General features: G+C 53.3%; 1 protein-coding gene and 1 long non-coding RNA gene across 11 annotated transcripts in view; one reads left to right on the top strand and one right to left on the bottom strand.

Annotated features, from left to right (window-relative positions):
- Nucleotides 1–1,971: 1,971 nt before the first annotated feature.
- On the bottom strand, nt 1,972–16,453 carry HNRNPL (heterogeneous nuclear ribonucleoprotein L). Of its 4 annotated transcripts, none has more exons than XM_032325146.1 (13): nt 16,370–16,453; nt 11,639–11,757; nt 10,775–11,012; nt 10,569–10,654; nt 9,639–9,735; nt 9,481–9,553; nt 6,017–6,088; nt 5,625–5,905; nt 4,454–4,575; nt 3,950–4,151; nt 3,174–3,231; nt 2,975–3,070; nt 1,972–2,395 (listed from the first exon to the last, which is right to left on the bottom strand). In XM_032325146.1, exons 3-13 carry the CDS (start codon nt 10,997–10,999, stop codon nt 2,337–2,339), a joined length of 1,371 nt encoding a protein of 456 aa, XP_032181037.1. In that variant the 5' UTR covers nt 11,000–11,012; nt 11,639–11,757; nt 16,370–16,453; the 3' UTR covers nt 1,972–2,336. The 4 variants fall into 4 exon arrangements, with proteins under 4 accessions (XP_032181037.1, XP_032181035.1, XP_032181036.1 ...); XM_032325144.1 differs by lacking the exon at nt 16,370–16,453 and adding an exon at nt 13,702–13,994; XM_032325145.1 differs by lacking the exon at nt 16,370–16,453 and adding an exon at nt 11,950–13,294.
- LOC116579610 overlaps nt 14,099–17,498 on the top strand; it is a 33,826-nt gene continuing 30,426 nt past the window's right edge. For 4 of the 7 annotated variants that reach the window (XR_004281341.1, XR_004281338.1, XR_004281336.1 and 1 more), the window contains exon 1: nt 16,434–16,989. This is a non-coding gene — a long non-coding RNA (uncharacterized LOC116579610). Of the gene's footprint in view, nt 14,960–16,422; nt 16,990–17,498 lie in introns of those variants that run through there. The other 3 variants (XR_004281342.1, XR_004281340.1, XR_004281343.1) reach the window with 2 other exon arrangements.

The following is a 17,498-nucleotide window of genomic DNA, read 5'->3' as shown; positions in this document are numbered from 1 at the left end:
GCTGTAAGGTGACTCTTGTTTCTCCTTTCCAGAGGTTGTTTGAAAGATACCCTGGGGAAGCAGTTTCTTCATTCCATAAATGCCATGTGACTTCAGATATGAATAATCCGAGTTCAAAAGCTTCACAAGAAATTCAAGTGGGTTTTTTCTGAGATTTTTTTTTTTTTTAAGATTTTATTTGACAGAGATCATAAGTAGGCAGAGAGAGAGGCAGGGTGGGGGGGTGGGGAAGAAGGCTCCCCACTGAGCAGAGAGCCCAATGCAGGGCTGGATCCCAGGAACCTGAGATCATGATCTGAGCTAAAGGCAGAGGCTTAAGCCACTGAACCACCCAGGTGCCCCCTTTTCTAAGATTTTTAAAAATTTGAGAGAAAGAGAGCACAAGAGCAGGGTGAGGGGCAGAGGGAGAAGCAGACTCCCCACTGAGCAGAGAGCCTGATGAGGAGCTTGATCCTGGCTGGGATCATTACCCAAGCACAAGGCAGACGCTTAACAAACTGAGCTTAAGAAATCTCTACACCAGGGACGCCTGGGTGGCTCAGTCCTTGAGCGTCTGCCTTTGGCTCAGGTCATGATCCAAGCCACCCGGGATGGAGCCCCACATTGGGCTCCCTGCTTGGCCGGGGGTAAGGGGGAGCCTGCTTCTCCCTCTCCCACTCCCCCTGCTTCTGATCCCTGTCAAATCAATAAATAAAATCTTAAAAAAAAAAATCTCTCTACACCCAGTGTGGACATCAAACTCATGACCCAGAGCTCGAGTCACCCACTCCACGGACTGAGCCAGTCAGGTGTCCCAGTGAGTTTTCAGGTGCACATGCATGAACAAGGCACAGTCAATGGTCCTCACTTGTTCTCTGCAGCAGACTGCCTCTTTTTTCCACCGGGAGTCAAGGTTCTTAAAGCAGGCTCCTTCCACCTACAGCCCCCCATGCCCCACCCCAACCATCTACACAAGTTCCCATCTACCACAATTGCAAAGTATTACATTGTAAGCGGTTTTTTTTGTTTGTTTTTTTAAATATTTTATTTGACAGACACTGGGAGAAAGGGAACACAAGGCGGGGAGAGGAGTGTTGTGAGAGGGAGCACCAGGCTGGAGAGGGAACACAAGCAGGGGCAATGGGAAAGGGAGAAGCAGGCTTCCTGCCAAGCAGGGAGCCTGATACAGAGGGCTGATCCCAACCAAAACCGTGAGATCACACCAGAGCTGAAGGGAGACTGAGCCACCAGGGACCACCCTGCATGGAACGCAATGCTGGGCCTTCAACTCACAACCCTGAGACCAAGACTTGCTTCTTGGTGTCTTAACCAGATGCCCCAAATTATCAGACACCCTGAATTATCTTTTTTAACTCAGCAATTCCACTGCTAGGAATTTACCTCCAGATCAGTTATCAGGGAAGTTGGCTTGAGGGATTTGTATGCATAGCAGTACTGTTTACAGTACCAAGAAACTAGATTTTACTTTTAAGACCACAGAAAGGGAAATGACATTCCCCATGAGCTACTGCGCAGGGGTAAAGAAAAGAAGGAAGCTATGTGTGTGATACGATACAGAACAGTGCACAGCATAAAGCATTTTGTTAAAAGAAAATTTATGTGGGTGGGGAAAGATGTCAAAAATTGTTAAAGGGACTGGGGAGCAGACCTTCACTTCTACCCGAGATTTTACTTTCCAATCTTATAAAAACCGAGTACTTACTTGGCAGGATGAAAGCGCTTTTTTTTTTAAACTCTTGAAATTTGTAGCACCATTTACCTCTTAAAAGATGACTCTCCAACTAGATTCAGCTTCCTTGGCCCATGAAAAACGCCACCAGCCCTCTTCCCAGGTTTTCCTCACCAAATTCCTTTTAATTCCCTGCCACATTCCTGGGCTGGGCTGGCAGCTCCCAAGGGCCCGTAGCTGTGTCCAGGCCTGCCTGCTCTTAGGCTGGAGACCGGTGGGAGGGAAACAGACACACCCTGGAATCCCAGTAAGCGCAATGTTTATTTTTCAAACAATTTTATTGAAATGTGCCAAGAGTACACAGGCAGCACAAATGTATGAACAGGAAAAAAAAAAAAAAAATCACACGTACAATAATTTTTTAAAAAGTGAACATTAATCTTGGGAGATATCAGGTCCCCTTCCCCTCCCCCTCCAGACTTCCAGCATTTCCGTTATGGTTAAGCCCACTAACCTAGCATTAAAAAAAAGGAATACAGGAACTTTTGCAAAAAAAAAAAAAAAAAAAAAAAAGGAAAAAAAAAAAAACCCAGAAACAAAACAAAACAACAGCATAAAGGAAAGACAAACATTTTCCTGCTCAGATGGGACTCTTCTGGGTCACCTATTAGGAGGCGTGCTGAGCGGTAGAGAAACACAACTTCAGAGTGTAAGGATATGGACCATCTGCAAAGGAGAAGACAGGTTTGGCTGCACCCCTCCTTCTCTGCCGGTGCCAACCACTCAGCCCCTCCTCCATTTCTGCTGTTCGGCTGCAGGGATATAACTAGTCACTTCCCAACGTGAGACTTACAATCAAGCCCAATACTGAAGAGGCACTTCCCCACCCCTGCCTTTGATTCCACAGGGAATCCCATTCCCAGCTCCCCAGCCGGCCCAGGGCGTAAGTGGGCGGATGTTCCCTACTGGCCAGATAAGCCCTTTTCCTGGGTACCCTCTGAGCCACCCTGTGCGACAGACAGTGCTCAGTGTTTACTGGCAGCTTCTGACGCATAGAACACCAGTCCATGGAGGACGAGTCTCAGTAATCCCGAAGCTGGCAGAGCAGGTGACGGCAAGCAGCCAGGCTGGATCTCCCTCCCACAGGGACCATCAGGCTAATCTCCTGGCGACCAGGTCCCGCCTGCCCATGTCGGCACCAGTGAAGCAATCTCTGGGGTTGATGGCAGGGAGGACGGCTCTGGCCTGAAGCCAGCCCAGCATCAGGCCACAAGGGTGAGGACTACAGGACACACAGATACTCACTTGGGTTTTTCATCTGGTAATGATTCAGGAAGCCCAAAGTCTCCAGGGCATCACTCTTGGATTCCCACTCCAGCAGCCCAGAGGAGCTGCGCTCACCTGATCAGAACACAAGGTTTGTTTTAGGATGACCTGAGCAGGAATTGGGTCTACCCGCCTACAACCAAGGAACGAAAAAAGGCGGTAGCAGCAGTTCACTCACTTTTGCCTGAGAATACTTTCACAGAAGATGGCCGTTTCACTCCCAGCTCGTCGCAGATCTGCAGGACACAGAAAGGATTCAGAAACAGCAGTACCACATGGCAGGATTCAAGCAGCTCGTGACACAGTACTGACATTTTTCTGGGATTTCTGATCTTTGATCACACATCATACTCTAAGGCACCCCCCACCATGACCCAACAAAGGTTTAGAAACACTGCTCTTACTATGTTTCCACTACCTTTAACTATCATCATTAAAGCAAAACCTGTTTTTTGTTTTTTCTTAAAATTCCCACCTGGGTGCTTACTGGCACTAACCAAATGTTTGCCGAAGCAATGAGCAACAGCTCAGACCCAAGCAAGGGCTGAAGTCCAACCCTGCCAGTCAGCCCTCCTCCCCCTCAATGCCCCAGTCTCCTCTGACCAGACCTGAACAGGAGCCTCCCTTCTGGTATTACTGAGGCATGGAATGTCCCAACTACATGGATGCTTTGACACTGGACTCTAATGATCGCCACTCTCTCACCCAGACTGGGAGAAACCTTTCTCGGCAAACAGCAGCCACCCTAGTCTGTCAATAACACAAACAGGACAGCTGACCTCCACCACAGCTAGGCCTCTGGTGCTGTTCTCAGCCTATCTGTTCTGGTTCCTGCTGCATCCCCAGACCCACCCCAGGGCCTGGCGGAGCTGTGGCTCAACAAGGTACTAGAAAAGCCTACAACACATGGCTCATTCAGAGGACGCGGTGAGGGACCAGATCCACAGCACCCACCTCGAAGAAGTTCTCCTCAGTCACCTCCAGAGGAGCATTGAAAAAGTGCAGCACGTTGCTCGGGTGCTGGATGCGGTTCTTGGCTGCCTGCTCCGGGGTAGAAAACCGATTGTTCCTGGATTCGCTGAAGTCTTTGTAACTGCACGACCCGTCTTCTAGCCCGTAGGACTGCCCGGGCATGATGGCTGGTTGCTTGGAGACACTGTACCAGAGAAGGGGAGCTCTTTGTTAGACCCCAAACCCTCCACGGTGGCCTGGCTCCTGTCTGAAGATGCTGGGTGCCTCAGGGGGCTCTGCTCCACAGCTGAGGCGAGACTGACAGTTTCCCCACTGCTTCAGCTGTGTGACGGGGCACGACCTGCCACCCCCTACTCCTGCCCGAACAAGCACCCAGGCTCGCCCATGCTCCTCTGCTGGGTGCTTTCCAGAGTGGCCCCATTCCACTTCCCTTCTTCCCTCAGCTCCTCTCCAATACTCCCAAGCCTGAGGAAACTAAGGACGTACCAGACATTCAGCTTCTGCCCGAACATGAAGTTGTTGTTGAGGTGAGTAATGGCCCGGTCCACAGCATAGCCATCAGCCATCTCCACCATGGCGGCCCCCGGCTTGCTTTTCATGAATTTCACCTTGAGGAGAGGGACTGTGATCAGTGCCACGGTCCAGCTGCTAGGGACCCTTCCTCCACCCCTTCCGAGCTAGTGAAAAGCAAGAACTCCAGGCTCTAGAACAAGGCTTCCGTCTCCCCCTGGGGAACAAGACAGCAGGAGCAGAGCACAGTGTGCGGCCCCCAGGCAGGGCTCTGTGCACAGGCCAGTCTTTCTCACCTCAGGACACAACCCCCGAGTGCATCAATTAATGAAGTGCAAGAAAAAGTGGTTGGCAGCACAATAAGGAAACAAAGCAGATACTGCCACTAACGTCTGTCTGTGAGCACACAGACACACATGGTGCAGAGCAGGTCACGATGTGAAATGCCACTGTGGGCAAAAGGACCAAAGGCAGTGAACAGCCGTGACAAAGGCGCCAAAGCCAATCTCTCTAGCATGAGGTCCTGCTTCCACATAAAGGTCTGGGAACCTGGGCAAGTAATTTACCCTCCGCGCCTTCACTGCCCCAACTGATCTCATCAAGGACTCTAGTAACAAGCAAGGTGCCACATGTGCAGTCCTATCCACAGTGCCCGATGTGCAGAAGGCAAGCTTAACCCACGCGATGGCTGCCACTGCTATGACTCCCCGGCTAAGTCAGGGGCTGCAAGCGCAGAGGCTCCCAGGACTCAGCTGGGTTCCAGAGAAACAAGCCACCTGGTCAGGGGCAAACAGCCACCTGTCCCACAGGCAAGGCAGGAAGGCCCAGGGTTGCCAGATCATCTTTCAGTTTTCTGAAAAAATCCTCACATGACCTTTGGCCACAAAAATTAAATCTTATAAATCACAAATGTAAGTATGACGTTAAGCATTCGTACTTTCATGAAATCCTGGTTAATGCACCCGATTAAGAGACGACAAAACACCCATGGTGAGGACCAAACATAATGTCCGCAGCTGGCTGCCTGCTTCAGTGAGTCACCCTCTTGGAACAGCCTGCTGTCAGCCAGGCTCCTTCCCCCACTGTGACGCATGAGGCTCAGCCCGCTCGGGCTACAAGGGTAGCAACAGATCTGACAGAGACTCACCTTCTCCACATTGCCATACAAGCAGAAGACATTGAAGACCCGATCACAGTTCATCTTAGATTGATCCAAGCCATAGACCATGAGCACAGGGCTGTCGGCGTGGGGGCCATACTCGGGTGGTGGGGGAGGGGGTGGGGGGTGCCCATACTGGGGGCCGTAGCGACTTGGGCCCCGACGGTGACCCCCCACTGGTGGGCCCATCCTTCTCCCTTCGTAGTGAGGTGGGGGGGGCCCGTAGCCCTCATCATGGTAATGGCTGTGGTACCCACCGTGGGGCCCTCCTGGGGGGTGGGAAGGAAAGAGAGGGAGGACGGGTGAGAATTTGCGCGGCGGGCGGCGGGCAGGGGCACATGAGCCACGGGAGTCCACGGAGGGGAACCCCCTGCCCTCACCATATTCTGCGGGATGATCTCCCAGGAGAGGGGGCTGTCTCTGGCGTTTATTAGGGTTGCTGCCAGGATCACCTGAGGACAGAAAAGACAGTTAGAGGCCACCCAGGAACAAACAGGATCACCCTCCTGACTAGAGGCTAATCTCGAAGACCTTCAGTTCCTGTGTGCCTAGGCAAACCCCCCTTCCTCACCAGAGTTGCTGGGGCCTCCTTCCTATGGCCTGACCCATGGTGGGCATGAAGCCCAAGCCTCAGGACTGAAGCCCACTCCCCTTCCCCAGCCGGTGCAAAGTAGCTGGTCTCCTTTCTCTGGGAAGGATGAGATCAGCTTCTGGGCTCTCTCTCTCCCTCCTGCCCTTGCCCAAATGGGAAGCCCAACTCTCAGGCCATCTGGGGAACCTGCAGATGCTACAGACACTGTTATGTTACAGAGGGCAAGAACAAATTCCTCAAACTCCTACCGATAATGGGAGAGGAGTTAAGAGCAGGAAAACCACCAAGGAAAGGCAAGGCAGGAAGAACATAAAATCTGGTCCCCATAGTTCCAAAGTTCTAGGAGCTCTAGGCCTTACTCTCTAGGTCCCTTCCTTCTCAACCCTGATCCTCCCTGCCACCCCCCCCCCCCGCCATCGTCACACCCAACCCGAGGAGAGGGACTGTGGGAAAGGACAAGCAGGGCAACATCAGAACCAATTCAATTGAACAGTCATATACAAGGCATTGACATTCTCAGACCCCGACAATGGCGCAGATCCACCCCAGACCCCAGCTGTAATTCATAGTCGCTACACGAATTTAGCGCTTGAGTGGCAGACACTGTGCAAAGCGCTTTACAGACATCACCGCTTCGGAAATTCCTCACAACAACCCTATGAGGTAGGTACTATTTTTGCCCCGTTTTACAGATAAGGAACCTGAGCACTCAACTTTTAACTGACCAGTTAAAAGACACTTTGGCCCAAGGTCACAAAGCAAAAGTTAGCGGCCGAGCCAGGATTTGAACCCAGGTCTGGCTGACTCCAAAACCCAGGGCTCAAGACCACTGCCCTTTCCTGCCACCCGGCCTGGGTTTTGTTTCCAACAATCAGTCATTACAAAGATGGAAAAGGGCTACTTACAGCAGAAGTACAGAGTACAATGTCCATTTGTCACAAAAAACAAATCTGTATTTTCTCTTACCATTGGACGCTTCAACAGTGAGTTAGCACAGTTCTGAAAGATGGCGTCCCATCAAACATACACTGCGACCCTGCATCACATGGTTTTACAGTCATAAATACAAGTCACGGTACACACCCGATACAATTTTTTTTTTAAAGAATTGTCTTAAAAGTCAATGTTTTTGATTAAATCAAAAATGGCTCACAGATGTTCTGTCCTCAGAAGATACCAGAAAAGTGGCAAATAAAGGTGTATGAGGTGGGTAGTGTCCCTCCGTGTTGTCAGCTCCTCACACTGTGTGCTGCAGTGCGGTGCTTCTGGCTGTGTAGCGCTCCGTGTGCGTGTCTCCTGGATATGAGGTGTGCCAGTGGCCCCACTATGCCCGCGCTTTTGGCCTTGGGAGCGCGCCTGGTTACCCGCCAGCAGGTAACTGTGTACCTCTGAGCTGTTTGGCTGTCTGGTTTTAGGTCTGTTTTTTTTTTTTTTTATTTTTATTTTTTTTTTTTTTGGTTGTTGTGGTTTAATTTTTTTTTTTGTTTCTGAGCTCCAGTTGGTGCAGATTATGTTGGCAGCCGATGACTGCAGAAAAAATAAAAATATCAAAACAGAAAAGAACAAAAAAAAGGCCCTCCCCAAACCAAAGGACTTAAAAGCAAAAAACAAAAAAACAACCCATATGGCGAGGAATGGAGAGAGGATCCTATTGTCTTGGAGGCCCATGGAATCTACTTCAGTCTATGAAACGTTCTCCGAAAAGAGCGCCGCTGGCTGGCTGGGAGAGCTCTGTTCTCTGTGTTTCCTACTTCTGTGTACATTTTCGGGTTCAAGTTTGCTTGGATTTTGACTTTTTTTTAATGTTTAATAAAAAAGCAGTGTCTGCTGCCATGTTGCGTCTCTTTCTCTCTTTGTCTCTGTCTGCCTCTGTCTCTGTGCTTGTAGCTGTTCCTTGGAGCGCGGTGTGGTGTTCTTGATGTAGTGAGCTCAAGTCTGCGGCTGTTTCTGGGGACGTGGTGCAGGCTGCGTGTTCTGTTCTCTCCAGGAAGAGCTAGTGGTTTCTACCCTGTGTGTTGGTGAGCAATGTGCAGAGGCAGAGCCGCTGAAGTATGGTTCCCGAGGGGTGGCGAAGCACCGCCCTCACTCCAGGCCACCTCCTCAGCTCTCGTTTTTGCCCCCCAGTCTTGGGGCGGCCAGAGCTGAGAGGCATCAAAACCAATGCACAACCAGCCCCTGCCACTAGCCCCTGCCGGTCTGCACATCTTCTATTTATGTTCCTTGGAGAAGAAATGGTTGGTTGCCATGTTTCTGTTAGCGGTCATGTAATGCCATTGCCCGCTCTGGTACATTCACTCGGTCACCAATTTGCCTCTGACCTCTGGAGGGGCGGCCAGGCCCACAGTGCCCACCGTGAGGGTCCTGGGGAGAGTCTAGCCCACCCTGCCCACTGCTTCCCAGCTGCGAGGGCGAGCAAGACAGGCCCGCCTAGGAATGGGGGCCTTTGGCCTCCCAGGGCCCGTGAGAGGTCAGCAACCGGCCTCCTCCCTCAGCCCGTGGCCTAGTCCGACGTATCAGACCAAGACAGACAGAGATGGATGGTCTTGCTGAGGGGATGCCGCTGCTTTTCCAAAGGCAATCCTCCACCTCTCCCTCCTATCCAAGGCAAACCATTCTTGACAGAGTCTAGGAAGGGGGTTGTCCGTTTGGGCCCCCCGCAGAGATGTTGAGTCCCCGCTACAAGGGAGGTGAGGCGTGTCTGCCCTGCTCCAATCCAGGGTGTCACCTCCACAAGGTCAACTTGCTCAAAGGCTCTGCTCCAAGGGTCTGGGCGCCCTCCTCACCTCCCCAGTCTGCCCCGCCCTTCCCCCAGCAGACCCTCTTGATAGTGGCGAGCAAGAGAACCATGCCGGGCCCAGTTGAGAATGGAGAGTCAGTGACCCTAGGCAGGCTCCCAGATGGGCAACAGCAGAATCCATCTGGGAGCTGCTACTGGTTTATAAGCCATTGCCACGTCCTGTGCTCAACGAGGCCCTCCCTGCTCCCCAACCCCGTCCAAACCTCTGCCCTGGCTTTACACCCTCAGCCACGTCAAAGGGCCCCCGGCAGCAGCTACAACCTAGAGGCCCCCTCATTCACCCTCTTCCACTGGAGCATCTTTTCCAAGAGCTGACCGCGCAACAACCCCCAGACCCTCCCATGTCCACAGGGAGCCCAATGGCATTACATAACCCTGAGCCCGGGTCTATGAAGTGCACTAGTCGAGTGAAGGCAAGGCGGATGTGTTTAGAACAAAGTTGCCATCAGGATTACCTTGTCCACTGAGATTGGGGTTTGTGTAGTCCCAAGTATCCTGATCATTCTTGAACACATTCAAGCGTGTGGGCTGCAGGGACAAGACAAAGCTTGAAATTAGCCAGGTCCCCCAGCTCACCTGGAAGCTGACAAGGGGCAGTCATTTCCAAACCCACCTTCGCATATTCAATCTTCAGAGTGCAGCAGCCTGAATAAATGTCAGCCCCATTGAGCGAGGCCTTTGCCCGCTGGGCACTCTGCACAGAATCAAATGTGGGTAAAGTTAAGGAAAGCCCCGAGACAGGCGCTCTTTGGAAAGGGCTTTAAGTGGTCCCAGAAAGGGACGAGGACGAGGGAACACCCCAAAGATCACACTGCATGTGAGTTCTGGGGTGAGCTCCTCACCCACAGTCACTAGCTGCTCACATGGAAAGGGCTAGAGTGCGGCTCTGGTTGGGCAGTCACTGTCCAGAGTTCCTCTCTCACCTGCACTCCCAACCCCACCAGCCCAGAGGCCCAGAGGAGGCAGCAACTCCTTCTGCCACCACCCTAGGCCAAGCCACTTTCCCTCTGCCCAATCCTCTCCCTCTAGTGCTGTGCTTTGACGAAGCCTGGACAATCTCTGAAACACCAACCAGGTGAAATTCCTGCCTAAACCCTGTCAGTGGCTTCCCACCGCACCCTGACCCATGTTTCACAGCACTGCCTCAGATGCCCTGCTCACTGCTTCCAAAGCCTGCAGTGAACCCTCTTCCCCCTCGTAAGTAGTCAGGCCGTTTGCTTTCTCTAATACTAAGCTGCTGCCCACCTGACAACCTTTACAGAGACCAGTTCTTCTGCCCCGATACCAGCTCCTACCTCATGGCAACAGAGCATCACCCCACCAGATGTGCTGGGCACTCCTCTTCGCAGCAATTTAGACTCTGAGCTTTCACACTACATGCCAGTGTGTTCGTTAATGACCCCTCCCATCAGACTGGGGGCTCCAGGAAACGATCTGGTACCTGGTGGCCATCAGGAGCCCGTGCTGGTTGAAAGGACAGCTCCCTGCTGAGCCTTGTGAAAGCCCCCACCTCAAAGAATTCCCCTTTCCCAGCAAAGGATATTCCACCATGGCCTGGACTCCATTCTTCCGGAAAATAACAATTCTCTGGACAGGACCACAAGGATTGCAGATAGTATAAAGAACATCCTGTAAAAAGCACACATGCAAGATGAAAGAGCACTGGCAGGTCAATCTGGCTCAGGGGAGAGGACAGGAGGAAGAGCGAGCTCACAAAAGCATCTAAAAGAAAGCCTGTTGGGCACGCACCGTGGTAATGGAATAGATCGGGTTCAGAATGGTAAAGAGAAGCACACTGTTGACGCTCCGGGAGTCATCTGAGTCCCCAGGGCGGGAGATCTTCTGGCTGGTAGAGTAATTGACAAAAGCTGGGTGGCCAGCAATGTAGATCTGGTTGTCGGCCGCGTAGTTCACAGCGTTGCAAGCCCCCAACACGTCTTCAAACTCCACCAACGCTTGTCTCTTTTTAGGCATTACTACCACATAGCTAGCAAAAAAAAAACACATGTTTTGGTCCTCTCAAGGGAACATAGAACAAAAGGATAACATTCAACTTGCCCTGAATAGACTCATCTCTCTGGACTCCTCTGTACCTCCACCATGGTTTCCTGAGCTGAACACCCTGTACCCTAAGTGGCACAATAGGCAAAAGAGATGTAGCTACGGCATCACCTCCTCTGGGAGGTCTTCCTTCCTAAATCCTCTTCCCCTGAGCCAGATGCCTCCCAAAGGCTCCTAGGTTTTCCTATCACAGTGCTGACTGCTCTGGATGGGCAACTGTTGGAGGAGCCCCAAAGTTTCATTTTTATTGTATTTCTACTCTAGTCCGAGTACCTAACATGTGACAAAAATACTCACTAAACAAGAGAATCCAGATTAAAGGCTAGAAGAAGAAAAAAAACTGAAGAGGGGAAAAAAAAAAAAAAAAAAAACAAGAAACTTGCTATAACCTGACGCAAAATATAAGGGCTAAACCCAAGAGTGGAGGAGTCCCAGGACCTAACTAAAGAACCCTGGGCCAAACTGGCTATGTCACTTCCCACCAGAAACTAAGGACACACAGGACCCCAAGAAGCAGACTTCTACGTCCAACCCATAGCCTCTGAGGAGTACCTGATGGGTCCAAATTCCTGCAAGGCTTCCACAAGGTCAGCTTCCACCACGCCGTCAATCAGGCCCCTGATGTGGACAACTGGGGAGGCAGGGGTTTTGTGTGGGTCATCGTAGTTCTCCTGAAAAAGGAAGGAAGAACGTAACTTCATTTCCTGCTGTACAAGATGGTGGCCCACTGCCCTCTATGCTGTTGGGAGACCCAATCAGGTAAGACACTTAGGTATCACACAAGGGATGGCAACACAAAGCAACCACCCGCATAGATTTTGGGTCAGCAGAGCTCAGGCCCCAAGTGGATGGCCAGCCTATACCTCTTGCTGTAGTTTCTGAGGAAGACAGAATGGAAGACAAGGCATGCCCCACACCTTACATTTCATTCCTGCTAGAATTTTTCTCTTCCCACTGGTCAAGAAAATGGGGGAAAAGACTGGGATGGAAACAGGACAGCACTGGCAGAAAGGGCTCAGTTTTCTGCTGCAGCCTGAATCACAATGTTCTCTTGGCATGTTTCTTTCCCCTTTCCCTTGTGCAACAAACTCTGCCAAGCATTACTGTCCCCACTACTCAACCCCCAGGATCAGTCACATTAAAACATCCCTGCCCCCAAAGCTGTGAAAGCCACTTCTAGTCTTTAACCACCCACCAAAATCTGTGGTAAAAAATACTGCCTAGGCTAGATTATGGAAAATAAGATGAGAAAGGTCCTTAAAAAAAAAAAAAAGAAACTCCAACCCACATCACTAAAAACCAACACGATTCCGCCACAAGAAGTATCTATCCACCCACACATAAGCCTCTGGGAATCAGTAGGAAAGTAACTTTCTCCATGTCTCTTGGGCTCTGGGCCCAACCTCCTGTTTGAGAGCCACCAAGCAGAAGCCCATGCAACAGGGGCAGAATTGGATTCTATTTCAGGAATGAACCACACAAACCACAGGAGGCACACCCGCCGGGTGGTTACCAGCTCAGCGGTTTGGAGTTCCACAGCCCATAAATTCTAATCCCAGCCCCTCCCCCATCACTAGCTATGTAAACTACACAAATTTACCTCAGCTCAGCTCTACAAGTCCCCACTTGTAACACCATCCTGTATCTCATACAAACTGTTGGAAGATTTAGTTCAAGTAGTTTTAAAATGAGCCTAACAAGGCCTGCCGCAAGTTAAAACACTAGAAATCACTGCTACAGCTCACCACCAAACCCCAGAAAATCCTACAAATGGCTGAAAAGGAGAGAACTTCACGAACTTGGGAAGGAGGAGGGAATCAGCTCCAAGTCAGGAAGGACAAACGGTGGTCCTTTCCGACTAGGAGACCAACGACGTCGAATGCCTTTCAAAATGTCCACCCTCAGAGAACATTTTGGTTTACTAAACCAACTCCATCCAGTTAACCCTATGAAACTGTAACCCCACGGAACTTGTGATGGTTCCATAGCTTAATTCAATTCCCAAATGGCAAAAAAGACCTTTCACAAGCCCCTTTCTTCCGGTTTTCAAAGCCCACAAAAAATGGGAACATATTCTGTTGCGGGGGGAATATCCTCAAAGCAAATCAACTTCTGTATCGACACAAACCATGACGTTATAGATTAAAGAGCGATCAGCCAGAATTCCCTACTCAGGCGCGGAAAAGGCCACCGCCCACCCGTTCCCGCTCACGCGGTGCAACCCACCCCCTCTCCCCCGCCCACGAGGCCCAAGAAGAAATGCGCTTGCGCGAGGGCAGAGACTTAAACGATAAAGGAAAAAAAAAAAACGGCCCGGCCGCGTGCCCGGCCCCTCATATTCCAGCCCGCCGCGCCTGCGCACTGCGCCACCCGCAGCGCAACCTCCTTCCTCCACCTCCCACACCATCCCCCCCACCCAGTTCCGAATAGCGCGCACGCGCAAGCTCCTGTCCTCGCGCAAACCCCGCCGTTTGCCCAACGCCTGCCCCTCCCCCACCCGTCACGGCGTGAGGGCCCGGGCGCGTGCGCAGAGGCGCCCCCCCATGAATACCCTCAAGGTGGAAATTTTTCCGTCCCTTCCCGGCCGTTCCCGGCCCCTAAGACCCTGGCCTCACCCCGCCGCCGCCGCCCGCCGCCCCGGCTCCTCCACCGCCGCCACCACCGCCTCCGTGCTGGTCGCCAGCGTTGTCCGTCTTGAGCCGCTTAGGGGCTCGGCCGCCCTCACTGCCGCCGCCGTAGTAGCGGCCACCGCCGCCTCCGCCGCCCGCCGCCGCCATCTTCACCATCGCTCCCGACCGCCTCCGCTGCTCGTCCGGCTGCTGCCTCTGCTCCAGCCGCCGACGCCGCTTCTCCGCCCGGGGCAGCAGCCTCCGCGACATGGCGGCACAGAACCCGCCTCCCCCCGCCTCTCATTGGGGGAGGGACACGCCCGTCATCCGCCGCCCCCACCCGATAGGGGGAGCCACTGGTCCCGCCAAGGGGGGAGGGGAAGCCTCCGCACGCCTTGCGTGCCTATTGGGTACAGCGCATGCCGTTCTTCAGATGGGCCCGCCCTCGTTTGTCTGAGACACTCCTTATAGGCGAATGTTTTCTGCCAGTCATCTGGCTGATCCCGCCGCCTTAAAATAAACTCCAATTTGATAGGTCGGATTTCTGGCACAGCCTGGCCTCCCTTGGAGCACCTGATAGGAACGACGCTCATCTTCGCCGGAGAAGCCCCGCCTTCTTCCCACTTTTATTGGCTCCCTCACTAATCCATCGAACCGAAAATTGTTAGCGTTCCAGTCAAAACGACTCCCTTACCGCGCCACACCGCAAGGAGAAAAGGAAACCCCCTCCCTTTTGCCTCTCTCCAGTGGTTGCTGCAGATGCCCATCTTCTACGTCTCTACCCGATTAGTCAATGAAGAGTGGAAAGGGTCGTAGGACCACCGGTGGTCTCTGATTGGGTTAAAAAGGAAAGCCCTCCCCATTTCGGCAGGCGCTCTCTGGCTCAGTCTAGGAAGGGATCGGAGGCGAGAGCGCAAGCGCGGACAGGCTTTCAGGCGTCCCCGGAGGCGGGGCGACCCTCTAAACCAGCGAAGGCCTGGCGTACCCCAAGTAGTTATTGACATTCTGTGTGTGGTGCCGGAGGGTAGACCGAGACAGAGGGGTAGCTGCCAGTGGCTCTGTCTCCGCTGCTATCCCTTATTCCTCTCCATCTCGAATCCCCACAACGCCGGGGGAATTTTAATAACCCAAACTTTAACCCTTTACGTAGATTGGCCCTGCCGACGGTCTTCGGACCCTCTCAAGTTCGCCGGCGTCCTTTCCCTGCTCCGCTCCACCTCTAAATTCAGCCAAAAGAGCACTCTTCAGTTTGCACAAAGGGAAGGTACGCGCACTTTTCGACCTTTGCCCGTGCAGGCCCTCCCATCTAGAACCCTTTGTCTACCACCTCTCCTGCCGGAGGAAACACTCCTCTTGTCCGTGCCGAGTCTCCACTCTGAAAAAGCGCGTCCCTTGTCCCAAACAGTCCCGACCTGAGCCTGCCTACTCAGGCCACTCAGGCCAGTGGTTTTCAGGCGATAGCTCTGACCTCCGTGGCTTGTCACAGTCTGGTGACTATCCCTTTTCCAGTGGGGGAGGCCTGTGTGGTTAAGGGAGCGGTGGTCCCTGCCTAAGCCTTAGCGAGGCTGGACCCTACCAAGCACTAGGTACAGCAACCGGCACAGCGTTTGGGCAAAGGGGAGTCCTGGTGTTCTAAGTGTCCGGGGCGGGGGGGGGGGGGGTGCCTGGGTGGCTCAGTTGGTTAAGCGACTGCCTTCAGCTCAGATCATGATCCTGGAATCCCAAAATCGAGCCCCCAAGGGGCGCTCTGCTCAGCAGGGAGTCTGCTTCTCCCTCTGACCCTCCCCCACAATGCTCACTCGCTCTCGCTCTCTCGTAATCTCTCAGATAAATCTAAAAAAAAAAAAAAGGTCTAAGTGTCCGGGGGGCCTGCCTTCCTTGGGGTAGGACGACTCTGAAGATAACGCCCGCCCTCAGTCTCTAGAGTCCAAGGAAGCCCAATAGCTGGAACCTAGGGGCGGGGCCGGGCCGAGGCAGGACCCCGCGTTATGGGGCTGCCTCTTGGGGTTGGGAGGTAAGGAACTGCGCTTAGAGAGTCGTGGGAAACAGGGTCGACTCCCGCAAAGATGCTTCGGAATCTTGCCACTGGTGACGGGGCGCTCCCGAAATAGGAGCCCTCGTGGAAACTAAGTTTGAAATGGGGTCAGTGGCGCTAAGACAGTGGGACAGGACTGCTGGGTTCGCAGATTTAGGGAGAAAAGAAAGTTGGGAACGGGCGACGGGGATCTAAATCAGTTCCCGATCACACCGGGAAAACCCGAAAAAGAATGTGGTACACAGATGGGAAGCGGCGCAGCGCCTTCAACACGTGATCGGTGCGACGGAGAGAGGCGGGGCGGGTCCCATAGAAGGGCGGGGTCGCAAGGTCCCGACGTCAGAGGAATGCGGTGGGGGGAGGGGGAGAGGGGCCCCTCCCCTCCCCGCCCCCGCGCCCGGCCCGTACGCCCCTCGCGCCGACGCGCGCTGCGGGGACGCGGCGGAACCGTCCTCGGCGCGGCGCATTCTGGCTCGCTCGCCAGCCGGCTCGTAGCCGCAGCAGGCGGCCGGGCCGTCGCGTAATCTGCACCACCTCGCTCCCGACCTCCGCCCCTCCCCCACCCCGGCGGCGGGCGGCGGGCGGCACCTCCCACCCACCCCCCGCACCCCTCCCCAAACCCTCGCCCCCAGCCCCTACCAGCTCGGCGGCGAGCCTGGCCGGCCGTCCGGGATCGAAAAGAGAGCAGACACTGGGAAGTTTTGGGGGAGGGAGGGGCGGGCCTTAAAGGGACCACGACCTCTTTTCAGCCTGGAAAAAAAAGAAATAGGGGGTGGGGTGGGGGGAGAGATTGAAAGTTGCTCCGCGGTTGAATGGAGGAAACAATGCCAGAAAGGCAGGGAAAGACTGTTGCACCGTTGCGTTAGGGCTCCGCGTCCCTTTCCCCCAAACACTCCAATCCCTCATTCCACCCACCACCCCCCCTCCATCTCGGAAAGTCACGCAGTTGTTTGTCAGTCACGCCTCATTCCTCCTGGTCAGCCAAGTGTTGTGTTAGTTGAGGTTAATGTTGGGGCGCACACTGTACGGAACCGGAAATGGGCTCAGGGGACGCAAGCGGCTAATGCTGGATCCCCCAGCTTGTAAATGGCCCAAGAGAGGGATTTGTCCGCCGCTGAAGACGTGTAGGCACCGCACTGCAGTACTTGTGGTTGTGGGGTCTGCAGTGTGCGGTGCGGGTTCCAAGAGCACAAGCTCTGGGGCCAGACCACCGAGTTCAAGTAGGGAGCTTGCACGCACTAGCTCTGTGGCCTTGGAAGGTGAGTTAAGTCTTTTTGCGCCTCTTTTTCCCTCCTCCAATAGGAGAATGGTAATAGCCCCTGCCTTCTAGGGTGGTCTTGAGAGATGCTAAGCCTGGAAGCAGAGGGGACCTTAGGCCTACCCCCATTTCGCAGATAAGGTAAAGTTGAGGCCCAGAGAAGGGAAAACCCTGTTGAAATACACCACAAGAAGACTTAGTCGCTCCCCTCCCAATACATAATCTGACCCTTGTAGGCCCATCCATGCCTGTCCCTCTTCCACCTGTTTGTGACATGCATGGCACAATGCCTTTCCTCCTTGCATCAAATGCCCAGAGTCCATTCCTGACTTTGCACTGGCTCCTCCCTCTGCCTAGAATTTTCTCCCAGATCTTTGCTCCTCCTCAGATAGGCCATGACTCAAATGTCACTTCCTGACAATCCCAGCCTAGTTCCCCCCCCCCAATACATTGTTATATAATCATGGTTCCCCATTTGTCTCCCTCTTTGCTCTTACTGCCAGGTGAAGA

This window comes from Mustela erminea, chromosome 19, assembly GCF_009829155.1.
Source record: "Mustela erminea isolate mMusErm1 chromosome 19, mMusErm1.Pri, whole genome shotgun sequence".
In the NCBI taxonomy this organism is placed as follows: domain Eukaryota; kingdom Metazoa; phylum Chordata; class Mammalia; order Carnivora; family Mustelidae; genus Mustela; species Mustela erminea.
Note: the sequence above shows the minus strand (reverse complement) of the source record. Positions and strands in the feature narration are given on the sequence as shown.

Excerpts from the sequence above, each read along its gene's own strand:
- HNRNPL (XM_032325143.1), bottom strand. The coding sequence starts at position 13,965 with ATGTCGCGGAGGCTGCTGCCCCGGGCGGAGAAGCGGCGTCGGCGGCTG. Across the intron at positions 11,758-13,701 it reads CGGCGGGCGGCGGCGGCGGG|GAGAACTACGATGACCCACA; the intron begins GTGAGGCCAGGG and ends TTCCTTTTTCAG. Across the intron at positions 2,396-2,974 it reads TTACCAGATGAAAAACCCAA|ATGGTCCATATCCTTACACT; the intron begins GTGAGTATCTGT and ends TCTCCTTTGCAG.